At 47.3% G+C, this 16,047-nt stretch overlaps 1 protein-coding gene across 3 annotated transcripts in view; it reads right to left on the bottom strand.

Annotated features, from left to right (window-relative positions):
- DPP6 (dipeptidyl peptidase like 6) overlaps window positions 1-16,047 on the bottom strand; it is a 939,040-nt gene that overhangs the window by 701,552 nt on the left and 221,441 nt on the right. Inside the window, exon 1 of one of the 3 annotated variants that reach the window (XM_053898705.1) lies at window positions 7,674-8,291. The exons of the other annotated variants lie outside the window; for them this stretch is intronic. Coding sequence (XP_053754680.1) covers window positions 7,674-7,910 — 237 coding nt within the window. The 5' untranslated portion in view covers window positions 7,911-8,291. Of the gene's footprint in view, window positions 1-7,673; window positions 8,292-16,047 lie in introns of those variants that run through there. 3 annotated transcript variants of the gene reach the window in all.

The raw sequence follows: 16,047 nt of genomic DNA, 5'->3' as shown, positions 1-16,047 counted from the left end.
ATCCCCAAAAGCTGCTGTAGTAAGTCCAGTAGCTCTGCCTCTAACATAAGTCTTCCCAAACAGTAAACAACAGAAGACAGAAAAAATAAATTGGTCTTCTCAATTCCAAATTGGGAAAGATACCTATATCCCCGTTCCATTTTGGTTTTTTTTTTTTTTTACGTAAACATGTTAAGATTGACCCAAAGTTAGGTGAGGGAAAAGTTGAGATCAAAGAAATCCAAGCACTGTAGGAAGTTTACACATTGATTTTTACAATGACTGTGAGGCCCTGGAAAATCCTTAAGTTCCCTCTGAATGTAAAAAAAAAAAAAAAAAAAAAAAAATGCGTGTGAGTGTGTGTGTTTCACTTCCATCAGGCATATTGCTGGAATGATCTTAAAGTCTTCAAGCTGTTCATCTACATGTGCAGCATGAGTGAAAGGAAATTTGTTTTTTTTTAAGTTAAGCACTGTTTTAGGCCCTGAGAAAACAGCGTCTGTAGCTACCCGAGTCTCCGTCTTCCCGGCACCCTACAAGGTTCCGATCCCTGCCTTGTGCTCACGTACAGCATCTGTCCCCACTGGCTGCTGCACAAGCCACCGTCACCTCAGATGTTCTGATTCTGGGAAGCAGGATTTTCGCTACCTGGAATTCTATCATCTGGACCTTCCAGGCCACATTGGCTTCCAGTCTCCCTGCAAAATTACATCTATGTCTATATCTTTATCATTTGTGGGGCAAAACTGAACATGTCCTGGGCTCCAAACAGATCTGGATGATGCTGGAAAGACAGCAAGAAATATAGGGAGGAAGAAAAATAAATCTATGGGGGAAATCACGTCAAACAAGTCGGAGCAAAATCTTAGACTACTGTGGAAAAACTGTTTTTCCCTTCGGCAATTAGCACATCCATTTGGAACCAAATTAATTTAAACTGTTAGATTTCATAATGTTCATACTTTTTAAGTCCAATGATACAATTAAGTTCATTCCTCCACTCAATTATGGTACCACAGAGCATACTGAGAACGCAGGATAGAACGGGAGGCTGAGTTTCTCTGAGGAGCACAAGTGACTTGCCAAATACTATTCATATAATTACCTGGAGAGTTCTCATTTGTAAAATTAGATGCTATCAAATTTTAAAATGTTCTATTTCAGATAATTTCCCGATACTAGATCATTCTAAAGATAAATGTCCCAAAAGTCATTAATGAGAAAGGCTGACTGATTTTCGCTCTCTTTTTTTTTACATGTACATAAAATCAAACTCATGTGATTAAATAAAAGCAAATCATAACAGCACATGGGCACTCAATGCCCTTAACACCAAATTTATTAAGCAGAATTTAATTTTGAAAGGATTATTATACATATTATTTTTATAGGCAATGCTCTATGAAAGGGATCAATATTGTATATTGCACAGAGGCATTCTGCATGCAGTTGATAAATGCATTGTTATCATCAGAGTAATTAAAAGGAACAGGGTTATATACAATCAGCATGTACATCTTACTCAGCAACTCCTGCCAGTTGCTTGCAAAAATTAAACTCATTAATCATTCTGACTCTACGGGAGAAAAAGCTTTAGGTACAAAATTAAAAAGCTCTATTTCATGAAGAAGAAAAAAAATGTCCAAAGCCAACATCTCAAGAAATTCCTGTCTACACAGTGATGCTAGAATATTAATCTCATGTAGGAAAATGAGTTGATCCCCTTTTCAAAAATATAAATTAATATGATGTTACTCTAATGCTTCAGACCTCCTTAAATCTGCAGGAAACACAGACAAGTAAATTATTTAAAAGTGGGTGCCGGCAGCATGAAAAAAGCATGCCAAATAGAGTATGCTTCCGTGTCCACCTCAAGACGTCTTAGTGCTACACAGAATTCAAATCCACTGAGAAGGCATAATGTTCACTTTCCACAAACAACTCTGGCTTTAAGCAAACACACACTTTTGTGACTGGCTCTAGAGACCAAAGGCTTGTTAACACACTGAAATCTGTTTGTTATCATTCACAGTTGACAACTGACTCATGCAACGGAAAAGTAGTTGGGTTTACCCTTATTAATTTTTCAAGCCCACAGATCAGCTGTTTGTTAGGGTTCTCCTCCCTAGCCAAGGTGACTATGAAGACACAATGAGAATACTTACAGCGGCACTTTAAAAACAAAATCAAGGCGTAGTGCAGAGGCAAGGTATTTTTGATGCTATATCTGGCTTCACCCATGGTTCAGCGAGCACTGACTTTGCTTATGTCATGAGTCTTACTTCCTTCAATCTAGACAATTTCCCAATTATGACTACATTCTCTGTGCTGAGACAGTAAGCAAAATTTTATATAATTTTGTTACAGATGTATTATAATTTCAGCAAATTCTTTACAGACACAGAATTATATTTTTAAAACTTGAGTGATTATTCACTTTACCAAAACATTGACAGCGAGACTGTTTTAGGCAGTAAACACTTCCTATGCATTTAAAATACGTTCTGAAGTACAAAAGCTAAACTTTTCAGGACAAGTACTATGTCCAGCAGAGTGCTAAGACATAGTTTTATATGGCATTAAACTCATAAGGGGACCTCAAAGGTTATCTGGTGAAACATCTAATATAAAAAAAAAAAAGAAACAAAACCATAGAGAAAATGTCATTTTTACATGATTGCATACGTGGTACACCATGCTGGGATACGGATGAAATGGCGACACTATCACAACAAATAAAGAGATTAGGAAGAAAGGTATCTAGAATAAGCAGACGTAAAGAGAGGAGGAATGTTAGGGATACATTCCGTGCAGCTGTCTTGTCGCCATCGCAAAAATGATGTAATGTCTAGTTGCTTGACATGTGGAAAAAAAGCTCAGAAGAGAGATCAAGATGGTCACCATCAAGGTCCTTCTAATTCTACAATCCTATAAAACAGAAAAGAAAAACACCTTCAGAAGAAATGCGAGGGGATGTATATTAGAGGACGGAAGCTACTTAGCCATCTTCTAGTACGGAAGCTGTAGGATAAGCTCGGCTCCCTTTACCTTCATTCTAATTTACCTGAAATCTAATTTATCTTTAGAAAGCATGAAAGGTAAAGAATAGAATGGTGGAGGACCAAAACTGGGGAGCATAGGTTCTCCCACCCTCCTACATTAAGAGTAGGAGGAAATGATGTACCCAAGAACTCAAAGACCGAGTTCAGGAAGAAAGAGACAGGACAGGAATTCAAGCCGCATCAGGAAAGACATGCAATGCAAAAGTCGGAAATGCAGGGTGGTGGTCACCAAGACCAGGAGCTGTGACAACAAAGGCTGAAGAGGAATCACACAGGGCAGACTCCCGATGACGTTCTCTGTGTGCAGCTTCCTCAGTGAGAACGGTAAGAAAGTCTGCCACCAAGAAAGACAAGGAAAAGAAGACTGTTGGTGATATGCAGGTGGAATCAGTTGTAGACTACTTGATTGAGAAGTTGGGACTACAAAACAAGAAAGAAAAACAGGACAGTAGCCAGACCTGGCAGTAACAGACCAGTGAGGATGGTCTTTGTGTCTGTTTGCAGGCAGAGAAGAAAGAACTGGTGGAGAAGGGTAACATCAAGGGATAACATTATTAGTAATAGCAACAACGTATATTCACCGAAACGGGACGAATTCCACTGCTCGGCATATAATAGGACCTACTTTGTAGGCACCGCCGTTATGAGGAGTGAGATGGCGATTCCACCTGTCTCCTCAAGTCAAAGGTCACTTGGAGCTTCATGTGATATACCCCACGGATGATCTGTCGATGACGACACTGAGCACTGTCAAATCACTCATGAGAAGAATGGGACCAAATCGGTAGTTGAAAGTTTTCGTCTTTTCCTCATGTATTAGGAAAATGATGTGAAATTAAATATTTAGAAAATTAACACTGGGGCAGAAGAACAAACATAGGCAGGGTAAAGAAACATCCTATCTGTACAGCCAAACTACTTAAAACATTAAAATCGACAAATACCCATCAAAAATTCACAGGATGCTGACATCGTAGCAGTGAAAACTCAAGGTGGAGAGAACAATGGGCTGGTTGCTGGAGAACAAGCCTCATGCTGAAGATACCGGATAATGAAATTGGCCCTGTCAGGCTGACAGACATCGTAAGTCAGGGGACTGATGCTCAGCGCCTGCTTTAGCCAATTTGCTGTTTTAAAATCCCGTTTGTCATCGTGTTTGTATTGTTAGGAAATCACGTGTCAAAGAACATGAAGAATACAGGAACATACTAATGGGGCCTCAACAAGACTACTGCCTAAGCCCTACGGAGTCCTTTAAGGAATAAAACAAACAAACAACAAAAAACATGCAAGCAGGGGCGACACAAAATCCAGTATTTTAAAATCAGTCACAGTCACAATTTCCTATTGGAAATTACTTAAATTCCATTAGAAGTCACTTCTTGCAACATTTCCTTTAAGAGTCAACTTAATTTTTAAACCTACAAAATGAATTTTAAATCAAAATGGCTATTGATTCCTCAGAGGGGTTACCCAGGTAATTGACTTTATGTTTAAATAAATTTAAGATTGATGAGGAAACTCCAATAGAAAAGGTATTCTGGTTTTATTTCTATTTCAGAGCTAACCTCACATCCCAGAACTGACCCATCCAGCCAAAGCAGGCTTTTCTCTGGTTCCGTGGAGGGGGTGTGGTGGTGGTGGGGGCAGGGGGGTTGTGAAGATAGGAAATGCAATACTAGTTAATTACCTGCTGTACAATCTCAGCATTTGATTCATCTCTACTAAATCTTGTGACTACCGTAAGTTTTATTTTGGTGGAAATTACTTACTTTTAATCATATTCAGGCATGTGTGCATATACACAGAAGTCAAGAATGGGACTTTATTTCCCCCTTTTTGGATGGAGGGACAAGAGGCACAAGGCCCACTGGATTTTAAAGGCATGCTGTTTATCATGGTCTCCGTGACCATGGCGGGAAAGCTGTTTGTGTACCACGGAACAGCCTTCCCTGACTGACAAGCCACAGGAGGGCTATAAAGGCCGCAGGCTCTAGTGTGAGGATGTGCAGAAGGGGGCCGCGGCCATGCTTCAGCACCTCGGACAGCTCCCGCGACCCACAGCCCAGCTCCCCAACTGCTGAAATCAATGTCGTAAAAGGCAGGGCCAACATGCAAAGAGTAATACGTGATTACGATTACATTATTATATACGTTCCTAATTACATGCATGTCTTCATGTTTACATTTGGGTGGAAAAACGACTGCTCTCAATTCTTTCATCTTGACAAAGCTGGTATCAAAACAGCAGTTTTTACATCTATCTTTTTAAACTAGTAGTATCTCAAGCAAGATGCACCTGCCGTTCCTGAAGGAAAAGCGTTTTAATATGTACACCTATCTTTTTGTAAATTTTAGACATAACTTTTCCAAACTGAATAACATTTCTGAGAAAAGCTTTCAAGAATTTGATGCCACATTTAGCTGTCTCATTGATTTCATCATACATTTTAGATATATACATATATTTATACGTACTTCATAAGGACACTATATGTACGTACACTATGTTTATACCTGCACCTACATATCACACACACACAATTCTGAATTTTCCAGGAAAAAACACTGGTGTCAGGTCTTCCTGAATTTAAGTCAGATACACGGGTCAGAGCCACATCAGCAGAAATCCTCTTCAAATGTTAGGTCCCCAATTTGCTCCCCAGTTCAACCCTTTTGCTCATCTGAGAAACGGTGCTAGGCATACATCAAACCGAAAAGAAGGAACTATAACCAGATGCTCCAAACTAAGAAGAAAGAAAAAAAGAGAGGAAGATGGGTGGAGATCATCAGAAACAAAATTCAGAAACCACTGCCTTTCTTTCCTCCTGGCGCCACCTAGAGCCTATCCAATGGAAACTGCACTGTTCTCACTCCAAGCATAACAATTCAACAGTTTTAAGTCAGACTTAAGGCAAAAAGTGCATAATTTCTGTCTGCATTGCAGTTCAATTGTCTTCCCCAAGATTCTCAGTAACCAAATCCTCCAGAATTTTTCACCAACCGCCCAAAAACCCCTCCTCAGAGACTTCTAGTTCCTTGAACCAGATGCCTGAAGAATCCACACATCTCCCGCAGGACCTGACCCACTGAAGTGAGGGACATCTCTCTGCTTGCTATCTGTGTAACCAGGGGAGTCTGGAAATGATCCAAAAGAAAATAGGAAGGTTGCGTGCAAAATCTGATACAGGCTGTGGTGTGTGCATGTGTGTGCGTGTATGGACACAGACTACACTTGCCACAAACTTCTGTCATCCCTATCAGTCTTCACATCCTCCCTCCGTAAAACAAAAAATGACCAGTGACAACAAAACCTCAGTGGCTTTTTTTCAGAATTGTCCCTGTGAAAGCCCTTCCCCCCAACCTTGCACTATTAAAGAAAAACCAAATGGTGAAGCAGTGGGACCTGAGACAAGACATGTTTGAGTGACCTAACAGCCTGCTCAGGGCAGGGACCGGTACTGCCCTGGGTTGTCAGGGGAGGCTATCTGAGAGGCTTGTGTGAGGACCTGTGCCCAGGTGCACCCAGGTAGCAAACTCCTCCAAGGCACACGCAGCGGGGTTCCACGACACAACGCACCCTGCTTATCCCCAGGGGCCGGAGCAGCTAAGCTACAGCTCTCCCTGTCAGTCCCAGAGCTTGTCTGGGATTTTTCTCTTTTCCCCGGGGAAGAGAACATCTCAACAAGGGCAGTTGCCTCTTTTTGTGGTCCTCCCCGGACATCTGAATAGCTAGAAGGGATCAACAGAGGTGGCTGGACTCATCCATCTAAGCAGCCCGCTGGTGTCCAACCTGAGTCATCGGTTACTAAGGTGATATGCAAATCCAACCTTTGAAACCCAGGCTTTCAGCCCAAGAAGAGTAGGAAACAAGCAGAAGAAGAAGTTTTCTCCTAACACAGGTCTAAGGTAGAGCTATTAGTCCAAGCCTGGTCGACAGAGACAGGCAGGGCCTGACTCCCATCAGCAAAAATTGTGCCGGGCCCAGGAACAGGACGCTGGGCCTCGGATGCTAGTGTTTTGCACCCCCTGCCAAAAGGAAATCACCACCCACACGATCCGCACTGGAGGGGAAAGTGGCCTGGAGAGGGGAGAAGTGCAGGCCACGTGAGTAAAGGGACAGCAAGAAGGAGGTGAGGAGGGCGCAATGCATAGATTGTAGTGACAGGTGGGAAGCCTGGGACTTCATCTTCCCCAGTCTTAAAGCAGGGGGGAGAAAAAAGGAAGGAAGGGAGAGAGGAAGGGAGGGAGGGAGGAAGGAAGATCAAGTTGTAATCGCAGACTGGCTGAACTGTCGCCTTAGGACGCATACCCCTGTACAGTGACAACAGACACCCACACACCCACTGCCACCCCCAGCCTTCCCCCATCCCGGCAGCGCAGCCCCGCAGACGCTGCTCTCTCAGGCACCAACTCCCGGCCGCCGCCGCTGCAGACCGAGCCCCGCTTCGGGACGGCGGTGACCGAGATCGGCGCCGGCGCCGAGGAGCGAGCGCTCCCGGGAGGCAGAGGAGGGGAGGGGAGGGGAGCCGCGAGGGCGACCCCGACCCTCGCAGATGCGGAGCGCACGCGGCTCCCCGACCGCTCGGCCCCAAGCCCCGCGCCGCCCCCCACCCACCAAGATGCTCTTACGTCCTCGTCGTCACCGTCGCTCCGCGCCTGATACTGGAACCGGGGCCGGCCACCCGCGCCGCCGCCGCCGCCGCGCTCCCGGGGCGCCGCCGCGGGCGCGGGGACTCCGAGGGGCTTGGGCCCCGCGCCGTCCTCCTCCGGCCCCTGGCCGCCCAGGAGGTGGCTGGCCTCCGGGGGCGCCGGGAAGGAGCGCGAGGTGTTGATCTTGCCCGTGAACCTCTGGTAGAGCGAAGCCATCGGTGCCCGCGCCCTCGCCGGCTGCCCGGGGGGGCGTTCTGCGCCGCGCCTTCCCCTCTCGGGGCCCCCGCTCCCCACCCCCTCCGGGGGGGAAAGGGAAGAAGCCGCAGAAGAAAGGGAAGCGGCAGCCGCCGCTCCTCCCGCGCGCCACTCTCAAGTCGCCGCCGGGCGACTGCCTGGCTCGGCTCCTCCGCCCCCTCCCCCGGCGGCTCGGCAGAGCCGGGGGTCTGGGGGTGCGATCGCTCGCTCGGTCCTTTCCGCTTTTTTCAACTCCCTGCCACGGCCACGGCCGGCCTAGTCAAAGGCACCGGAGGAAGGAAAAAAAAAATCCCCGGAAAACCATAAAGGGAGGGAAAATGCCTAGGCCCCAGAATTGGCACCACCTAGAGACGGGAGAACAGCCAGCGCGGATCTCCGCGCTCCCCCACCCCGGCCCCTCCGCGCGGCTCCTCCTCCCCCTCCCCACCGGCCCCTCCGCGCGGCCGGGTAATGGCGCCCGGGTGGCGGGGGGCTGGCGGCGCAAGCGGGGTGGGGGTGTGGGGGGCACGGGGGGTCGCGGGGGCGGGCCGGGGACCGGGCGGGGGCGTGAGCGCGCCAGGGGCTCAGGGCGCTCCGGGCCTCGCCGGAGGTGGCGCCCCCGGGTGCGCGGGAAGAGAGCGCGGAAAACGCGGGGGGCTCGGGGGGGGGGGGTGGGGAGCGGGCACTGAAGGAAGAGCAGAGCCCCGAAGGCGCCCATCCTCGGCGTGGGGCTGCGCCCTGGGTGCACACGCTCGAGCCCCGCGCAGCTGCAGCCTCGCCCCCTTCCGAGCGCTCCCCCTCGGGGTTTCCTTCCAGCTTTCCACGCCTAACTTGCAACAACAGCGGCCAGGACCCCTCGGGCCTGGGGGGGCCTAAGTGGGGAGAGGGACGGCAAACAGCAGGGCTGGAAGGGAGGGGCTCAGACACACAGCTTTCTAAGGAGCCCTCGTTGCTTCCCAAACCAAGCTCGTCTCCGAAAACAGATTCATTTTCCTCGCCTCCCCCCCCCCCCCCCCGCCTCAACAAGAAGGGAAAGGCAGGGTCATGGAAAGCGAGGCAGGGGAGGCCTGGTGGAAGGCTCCCGAGCAACTCAGTGGAACGCTCCTCCCTACACATCCCAACCCATTGGTGTCCATCGCGAACTCCGTTTTCATGTTCAGTAAACAGAGGCAGAGGCTGAGGCTTCAGGGAGGCCAGCAACTTCTCCAAAGCTTGCTCCGCCCCCTCAGCCTCCGACTGAGAGGAAGGAACCCGGGAGAAACCACACCGAACAGGGCGCCAGGCTCCGGGTGCGCATTCGCGCGTCTTGCTGCAGTAAGACGTGCTCCAGCGCCCCTGTGTGGAAACACACCGGCATGCCTGCGCGCCCGGCTCCGGCTCCAGGCGCAGGCTGCTTTCTCCCCGCCCTTCCCTGGGGCGGATTGCTCCTTCGGGCCTCGGGGGATGTCTCCCTCCTTCTCGAATCCGCGCCTCCGGCTTTCATGAGGATCTGGGGGCTCCTCCTTCTCATCTCGTCCCTACACCCCCTTCCCTTTTGTTTGCAGCCCCTCGAGATGGGACAGATCGGTCCCAACTTGAGCTTCAGCCAAAACTCGGGCCTGAAACTCCGAGGGGAGGGGACAGTTTGCACCTGCCCGCTTTGCGGTGCCTTCCACATCATCTTCATGTTCACATTCTTCCTGGACTCAGTGGCGGTCCCTGCTCCACCTGGGTTTTCATGACTGTTTGATCTACGGGGGGGGGGGGGGGGGGGGGGGGGGGGAGGCGAGGCCGGGGCCAGTGAGGCCATATATCTGGCTCATCAGCCTTTGTTGAGTCTCAATCCAAGGGGATCTCCTGGCATCACTGCCCGAGCCCAGATATCCCTGAGAAAGCTGTTGCCTGGTCCTGAAATTGCTTCTTCCCACAGTGTCCTTAACTAGGGGGGAGAAACCGGATGCCGGTGAATAAGCCTCCTGGGAGAACATACCTTCTGGTCCCTTCCACACTCTCCCCAAATCTCAACCCAGTGGGCAGCCTTGTTTTAGTTAGAATTTATACCACACCCATCCTCTGCTTAGGGTTTCCCTCCACTATGAAGAAGAGGGTGATTGTGAAAGAAGTTGAAAGGCACATTTTTCCTTTACGCCACCGCGAAAACAAGTAAAGCCAAAATCCCAACAGCTAGAGGTGCCCTGAACCAGCCAAAGGCCTACGGTTCAGGCAGATGTCCCGCCCACAGGTCCAGGGTGGCAGAGCGCGTCACCGGCCCCCCATCACTTTGAAGACAGAGGCAGCAATTACTAGAGCCATGAAATGAAACTTTAAAAGTCATCACATTTAGATAAAGAGGAAACCTTGCTGTCATCCCCCCTCCCCCGGCCCCAGCTGTGCTTTTGATGGGAGGAAGCTGCCTTTCCAGCAGGACTTGAAAGGAAGGTTCGTGCTGCTCCCTGAGGCATCTAGGTCCCGGACCGCCACTAAATATAGACGCTGCTAGGGGCTTACTTTTGTAATATTCCTATAAAATATGCATGTATTTATTCACGCAGACTGTGAGAAGTAGCATTGCATATTTCTTGTACTAACATTGTATACAAAATACAGTATTTATATGGAAATAGCTCGTGTATCACACACAATACTTCCTAGATGTATGCATATCGACGAGAACAGGCTGAAACTGAGGTACGGAAGGCACATGTGTCCCTCACTTTTAAAAATCACTGTCCAGGGGTGCCTGGGTGGCTCAGTCGGTTGAGCATCCGACTTCGGCTCAGGTCATGATCTCACAGTTTGTGGGTTCAAGCCCCGCATCAGGCTCTGTGCCGACTGCTTGCTCAGAGCCTGGAGCCTGCTTCAGATTCTGTCTCCTTCTCTCTCTGCCCCTCCCCCGCTCACGCTTTGTCTCACTCTGTTTCTCAAAAATAAATAAAATGTAAAAAAAAAAAAAAATTTAAAAATCACTGTCCAGTGATCTCGTAGGTATTCAAATCACAATCTGCTCAGCCTTAGAAATCCTAACTAAATGAGTCAGACAACATAATAAGCAATGTTGATTTAAAATTACTTATAAAATGGGGTGCCTGGGTGGCTCAGTCAGTGGAGCCGCCAACTTCAGCTCAGGTCACGACCTCGTGGTTCCTGAGTTTGAGACCCACATCTGGCTCTGCACTGACAGTTCGGAGCTTGCTTGGGATTCTCTCTCTCTCTCTCTCTCTCTCTCTCTCTCTGTCCCTCCCCCACTCACTCATATATACATGTGTGCACTCTCTCTCTCAAATACATAAACCTTAAAAAATAAAAGCAATTGTGGAAAATTGCAACGATGGCATTTCGTGTTTGTGACACAGAATTAATTCACTTATTGCCTTCAATAACGTTTTCGGAGCCCCATCCCTCAAATAGGGGGGAAAAAGTCTGAAGAGGGGCAAAACTTCCCAATGAGTATTTAAACACTGGAGCGTCTCAGAAGGGAACAGGTCAGTAATTGCCTCCACTCACCAATGAACGTCTTCAATATGCTATATTGAAATAGTTTCCATATCTGCCTACCGGATAAATGTGGGAAACTGTTTTTGAAAATATTTCATGGATTCTTTCATATCAAGATGTGAATACTGCTTAAAACCATGCCCACTGACCCATTTTTTCCCACCGAGTTACATATGATGGGGTTTCCCCCCTGTTTATTAAATAAAGGCGTGAGTTGTGTTTGTTTCTTTCCCCTGGAACCAAATTGCAAGACAAATATGATAAGTCACTGGAATTAAGGAGCTGCTGCAAAATTTGGGTGGATGGTCATTTTTTAAATGACAAGAAAGGGGACTTTCTGGTCCACGTGCAAGCTAAGCATTGAAAAAAATACCAAAAGTATATTGAGTTCAGCAGGCTAAGCACGATTTTGATTAGCTAAGAGGTTTTCCTATTTCTAGGAGAGAATTACATCCTGGGGTTCACTTTCTCTTTCTCTGTGAGGAAAAGGAGAGCAGAGCGCTATTCACGATTTTTATGCCTTCCAAGCCCTGAGATAAGAGGAACGAGATGGTCAGCAGCTCACGCTCACGGCAAGGCTTCCCTAAAACACTGGACATCGGTATCTACTAGGTATTATCACCTTGTACTCATACCACCGGGGAGAAACAAAACAAATACTTGGATAGTTTGAGAAAGTACAGTGCTAAATGCATAAATACAGAGCCTATTTCCAGCCAAACTCTCTATATATCTATCTTTAAAAATATATATTTTGGGGGCACCTGGGTGGTTCAGTCAGTGAAGCATCTAACTTCAGCTCATGCCATGATCTCGCGGTTCGTGAATTCGAGCCCCATGTCCTGCTCTGTGCTGACAGCTCAGAGCCTGGAGCCTGCTTGGGATTCTGTGTCTCCCTCTCCCTCTGCCCTTCCTCCACTCATGGTCTGTCTCTCCCTCAAAAATAAATAAACATTAAAATTTTTTAAAGAATAAAAGTATATATATTTTTTGGCCAGATGCCTATCAACAAGGGTCTGCATAGCATGACCTGTTTACAAATTTCACAAACAGGAGGTGTCTGGCACAAGAAAAGGGACTGCTTAGTCTCGGCTCTTAAAAAATACAAAATTAAAATATGCCCGGGGTTAATTTTGAGGTTTTTCAAGTTGATGTCAAGTTGGTACTTAACAATTAATATGTTCTAAAGAGAAACATTCATTTTAACCCAACAAAAAGGCTTACTCTAAAATTAATAAATTTCGATGTTAATCTCCCTACGGCACTTGAATTTGCATTTTAATACAGCCATTACGAAACTGTACATTTTGTGCACGCTACCCCAAACCCTTCTATGGGCAGCTAACCGCCGTCACAGGGCACCTGCAAACACACAGCGTCAATCATCAGGAGCCTGGGAAGCCCACTGCCAAGTCGGCACAACGGCTCCGGATTCAACTCAAAGGCTGGTGTCAACCTAGAGAAGATATCTGTTCTGGCCCGGTTGGGTGGGGGGCTGGCCCTCCCTTCCTTCAGGGGTGCTCCCTCTCGCCGGCCACCTGTTGCCCCTGACATCCTCTGCTCTCCATCTTCCTTTCCTTCCTTCTTGTTCGTGTCCTTCATTCCTGTCCTTGCTCTGGGTCAACATCAATAGGCTGTATATATATACATATATATTTTTTTTTTCTACAAATTCCTTGCTGCTCACTGAATATTTATAAAATACTTATAAGAACTTATAAAATAAAATTATCCAAATAATCGCTTTCCCTCCCAGAGGAGGCACCAACCTCTGTGTGGTCACATGTCCTGATGACACAGCAAGAGCCTCCTCAGTGTTTTCCGAGGCTCTTAAGGTTTTTGGAGCGCGAGGCTTGGAAGAGTCTGTTGTTTCTGTTTGTCCCTGGTGATCATTTGAACCCGATGTCGTTATCTGAAATGTCTTAATTCACACATCAAGTATTATTAGATTAAGAGGGCAGTGACTTCTGCTCTGAAATGCCCCCAGAGCTTCCCGCCCTTTGTAACCAAGCACTCCCCCAGTCTAATGAATTCAGTTAAATCTGCTTCCTTTTAATGTTAAAGTCATGCTAATGAGCCTCTGTAATTCAGTGCTTTCAGTGCTCGCACCGACAGAGGTGATGACTGTGTTCTAGAAGAAGGGAAAGCTTTTATCTGTGCTCTCTTGCAACCAATGACAAGCATTCTGAAATTCCGAGGCCAAGTCCGCTTTGGAGGCTCCAACCCTCACATGGGACTTTTGAATTTATGTCGATGATCATGACGATGATGATGATTTTGCATCATGTCACCCAAAAGGGTTTTTCGGCTTTTACTTGAAAGCAACAATGGAATAGAAAAGGACAGAAAGAAACCGCGTCATTCAAATGCACGGTCTTCTTTGGACAGTGGAAAACGGAGCTAATGCTGAGTCATTTAATCCTTCCATGAACATTATACTCATGTGCAGGCCAATGGAAACACAGAAGATTAAAATAATCTGCCTCCACTAAAAACGATTCCAGTTATAAAACGGAAGGGGATATGGTGTGTTCCTAGAATGCACGACAAGACTAAAATTGAGGGAGGCTGAGTGTGAGGCTGATGTAATCCAGCCTAGAAACACAGGGCTGGTCAGCCAGGAATAGCAAAAGGGAGTAAGACGAGCCCAGTTTCATCGGCTTCCAGGTTCAGGTGCTGCATTTGGATTCAAGACCCAAAGAGGGAAGAGAGGAGAGACTTCCTGTGCGTAGCAAAGACCGATGGTGCCTGGGGAAATCAAGGCCAGCAGCACCTGCTAGGCAGGCCAGGTCCTGAGAGCTGCCTGCTGGAGTCTGAAGAACTCTCCTACAGAATCACTTCCCTCACCATCTTACCGCACGTCAAAATTTACCAGCATGAAGGCCATTCCTTTGAGTTCAGACACGCCTGGAGCAGCATCAATAAAAAACAATTAGCAAGCAGCCAGGGCCTGAGTGAAAAAGAAAACCAAGCAGCCGGGCAAGCGCCAAGAAGACAAGCCACGCCTTCAAGTATGTGATGGGACAGTCTGAGCAGGAGCGGCCTCCTCCAGGGCATCACTACATTCCCAAGTTTCTCGGTCAAGATGACTCATCCTGGAGATGAGAAGCGGCTATTCCCACATTCAAAACTGGGACAGACTGGAATGCCGCTCAGCAAATATCTCCTCCTATCCCAGGGCCCTTCCAGTCGGGTACCCTAAACTGCCGGACTGACTCGCTTTGGCCACTGGCATGTGAACGGACATGGACATGGCACAGGCAGAGGTTTCGAGGGACCTGCACGGCCTGCCCGAGCTCCTTCACTCGGGTGACCCGCCATACAAGAACATGTCCTGGCCGCCATGTTGGCTTGCTCTCCACAACAAACACATCTGAACCCAACCCACAGCTTGGAGTCCAGTCCAGCGATCAGGGCGCGCAAAGCAGAGCCAGCTCGCTGAGCCCAGGGCGGCTGGACCAAATCACAGGTGACCCGCAGGAATCAATAACCTTAGAATCAATAACTGTTGTAGAAGCCATCAAGTTGGGACGATGTGTTGTAGAGTACGCTTGTATCATTATTAGCTCACTAAAACCAAACCCAAACCCACGTGTGGCAAATGGTAGAGCTAATGTTCGTGTTCACTGTGAGCATTTCACCCACTTATTCAGTCAATATTTGAACCCCGACTAGGTGCCAGTCACTGTGCTGTGTTCTAGGGACGAAACGATGGACTGAAATACACATAGTCTTTCCTTTCCTACAGATTACAGCCAATATCCCAATATCCCTCACAGTGAATCAGGATTGAGGCTCTAAATCACATGGTCAGATTGATAATGACTTCCTTTTGTGAATAAATGCGCTTTTCTCAATTTCTTGCTCATTCTGGTGCATTCACAGCCCTTCTACTTTTATTAGAAAAAGACTCTTAGAAAGAACTAGATCACAAATGTGTTCATAATAATGCCCTAGTTATTTATTGTAGGAGCGCTAAGTGGCGTTTTCAGTCCACTCAGAGAACTGTCTCTAGACCAACAGCACAAGGATCATCTAGGAATCTGTTAGAAAAGAAAAATCTGGACTCCATCCCTAACCTGCTGAATCAAAAACTCAGGACTAGGGCCCTGCTACCTGTATTTTAATAAGCCCTCCAGGTCATTCTGGATGCAATGCTCAAGTTTGAGAAACGCTGGACTAGAATAATATACTCGAACGTTTTTCTAGATGGCACCCAGGTGACCTCAAAGATTCTCCCAAATGTTTGCTTTTTTTCCTGGGGAATGGCTTTCCAATCTAAAGTATTTAACAAGGATTTTCCAGAGGGTAGGAAGTTCTTGAGAATGCACAAGCCTGTCTTCCTCATTTAAATAGAGGTTATCTCAGCAGATCAAAGTCAAAAGAGAATGGAGTACAGTTGGCCTTTCCAAGACATTTTCAGAATGCTGTTTCCCCCTTGAATTGAGCTGTTTAGGGCTCATCTCAGGAAGAAGGTAGTGGCCAGAAGGGGATTGATAAGGCAGACACCAAAGACAGGATCAAAGCTAAGACACCACGCCTGCTGGGGCAGATCTCAGAGACACTTTCCTTTATGCAAGCAAGCAAAGAGCATCGCCCCCTTGCCAGAATATATGCCATTTCGCAGAAAGCTCTGCAGAATTGC

This window comes from Panthera pardus, unplaced genomic scaffold, assembly GCF_024362965.1.
Source record: "Panthera pardus isolate Hobbes unplaced genomic scaffold, ASM2436296v1 HiC_scaffold_9, whole genome shotgun sequence".
Taxonomy (NCBI): domain Eukaryota; kingdom Metazoa; phylum Chordata; class Mammalia; order Carnivora; family Felidae; genus Panthera; species Panthera pardus.
The sequence above is the reverse complement of the archived record's forward strand: the minus strand, read 5'-3'. Positions and strand labels throughout refer to the sequence as shown.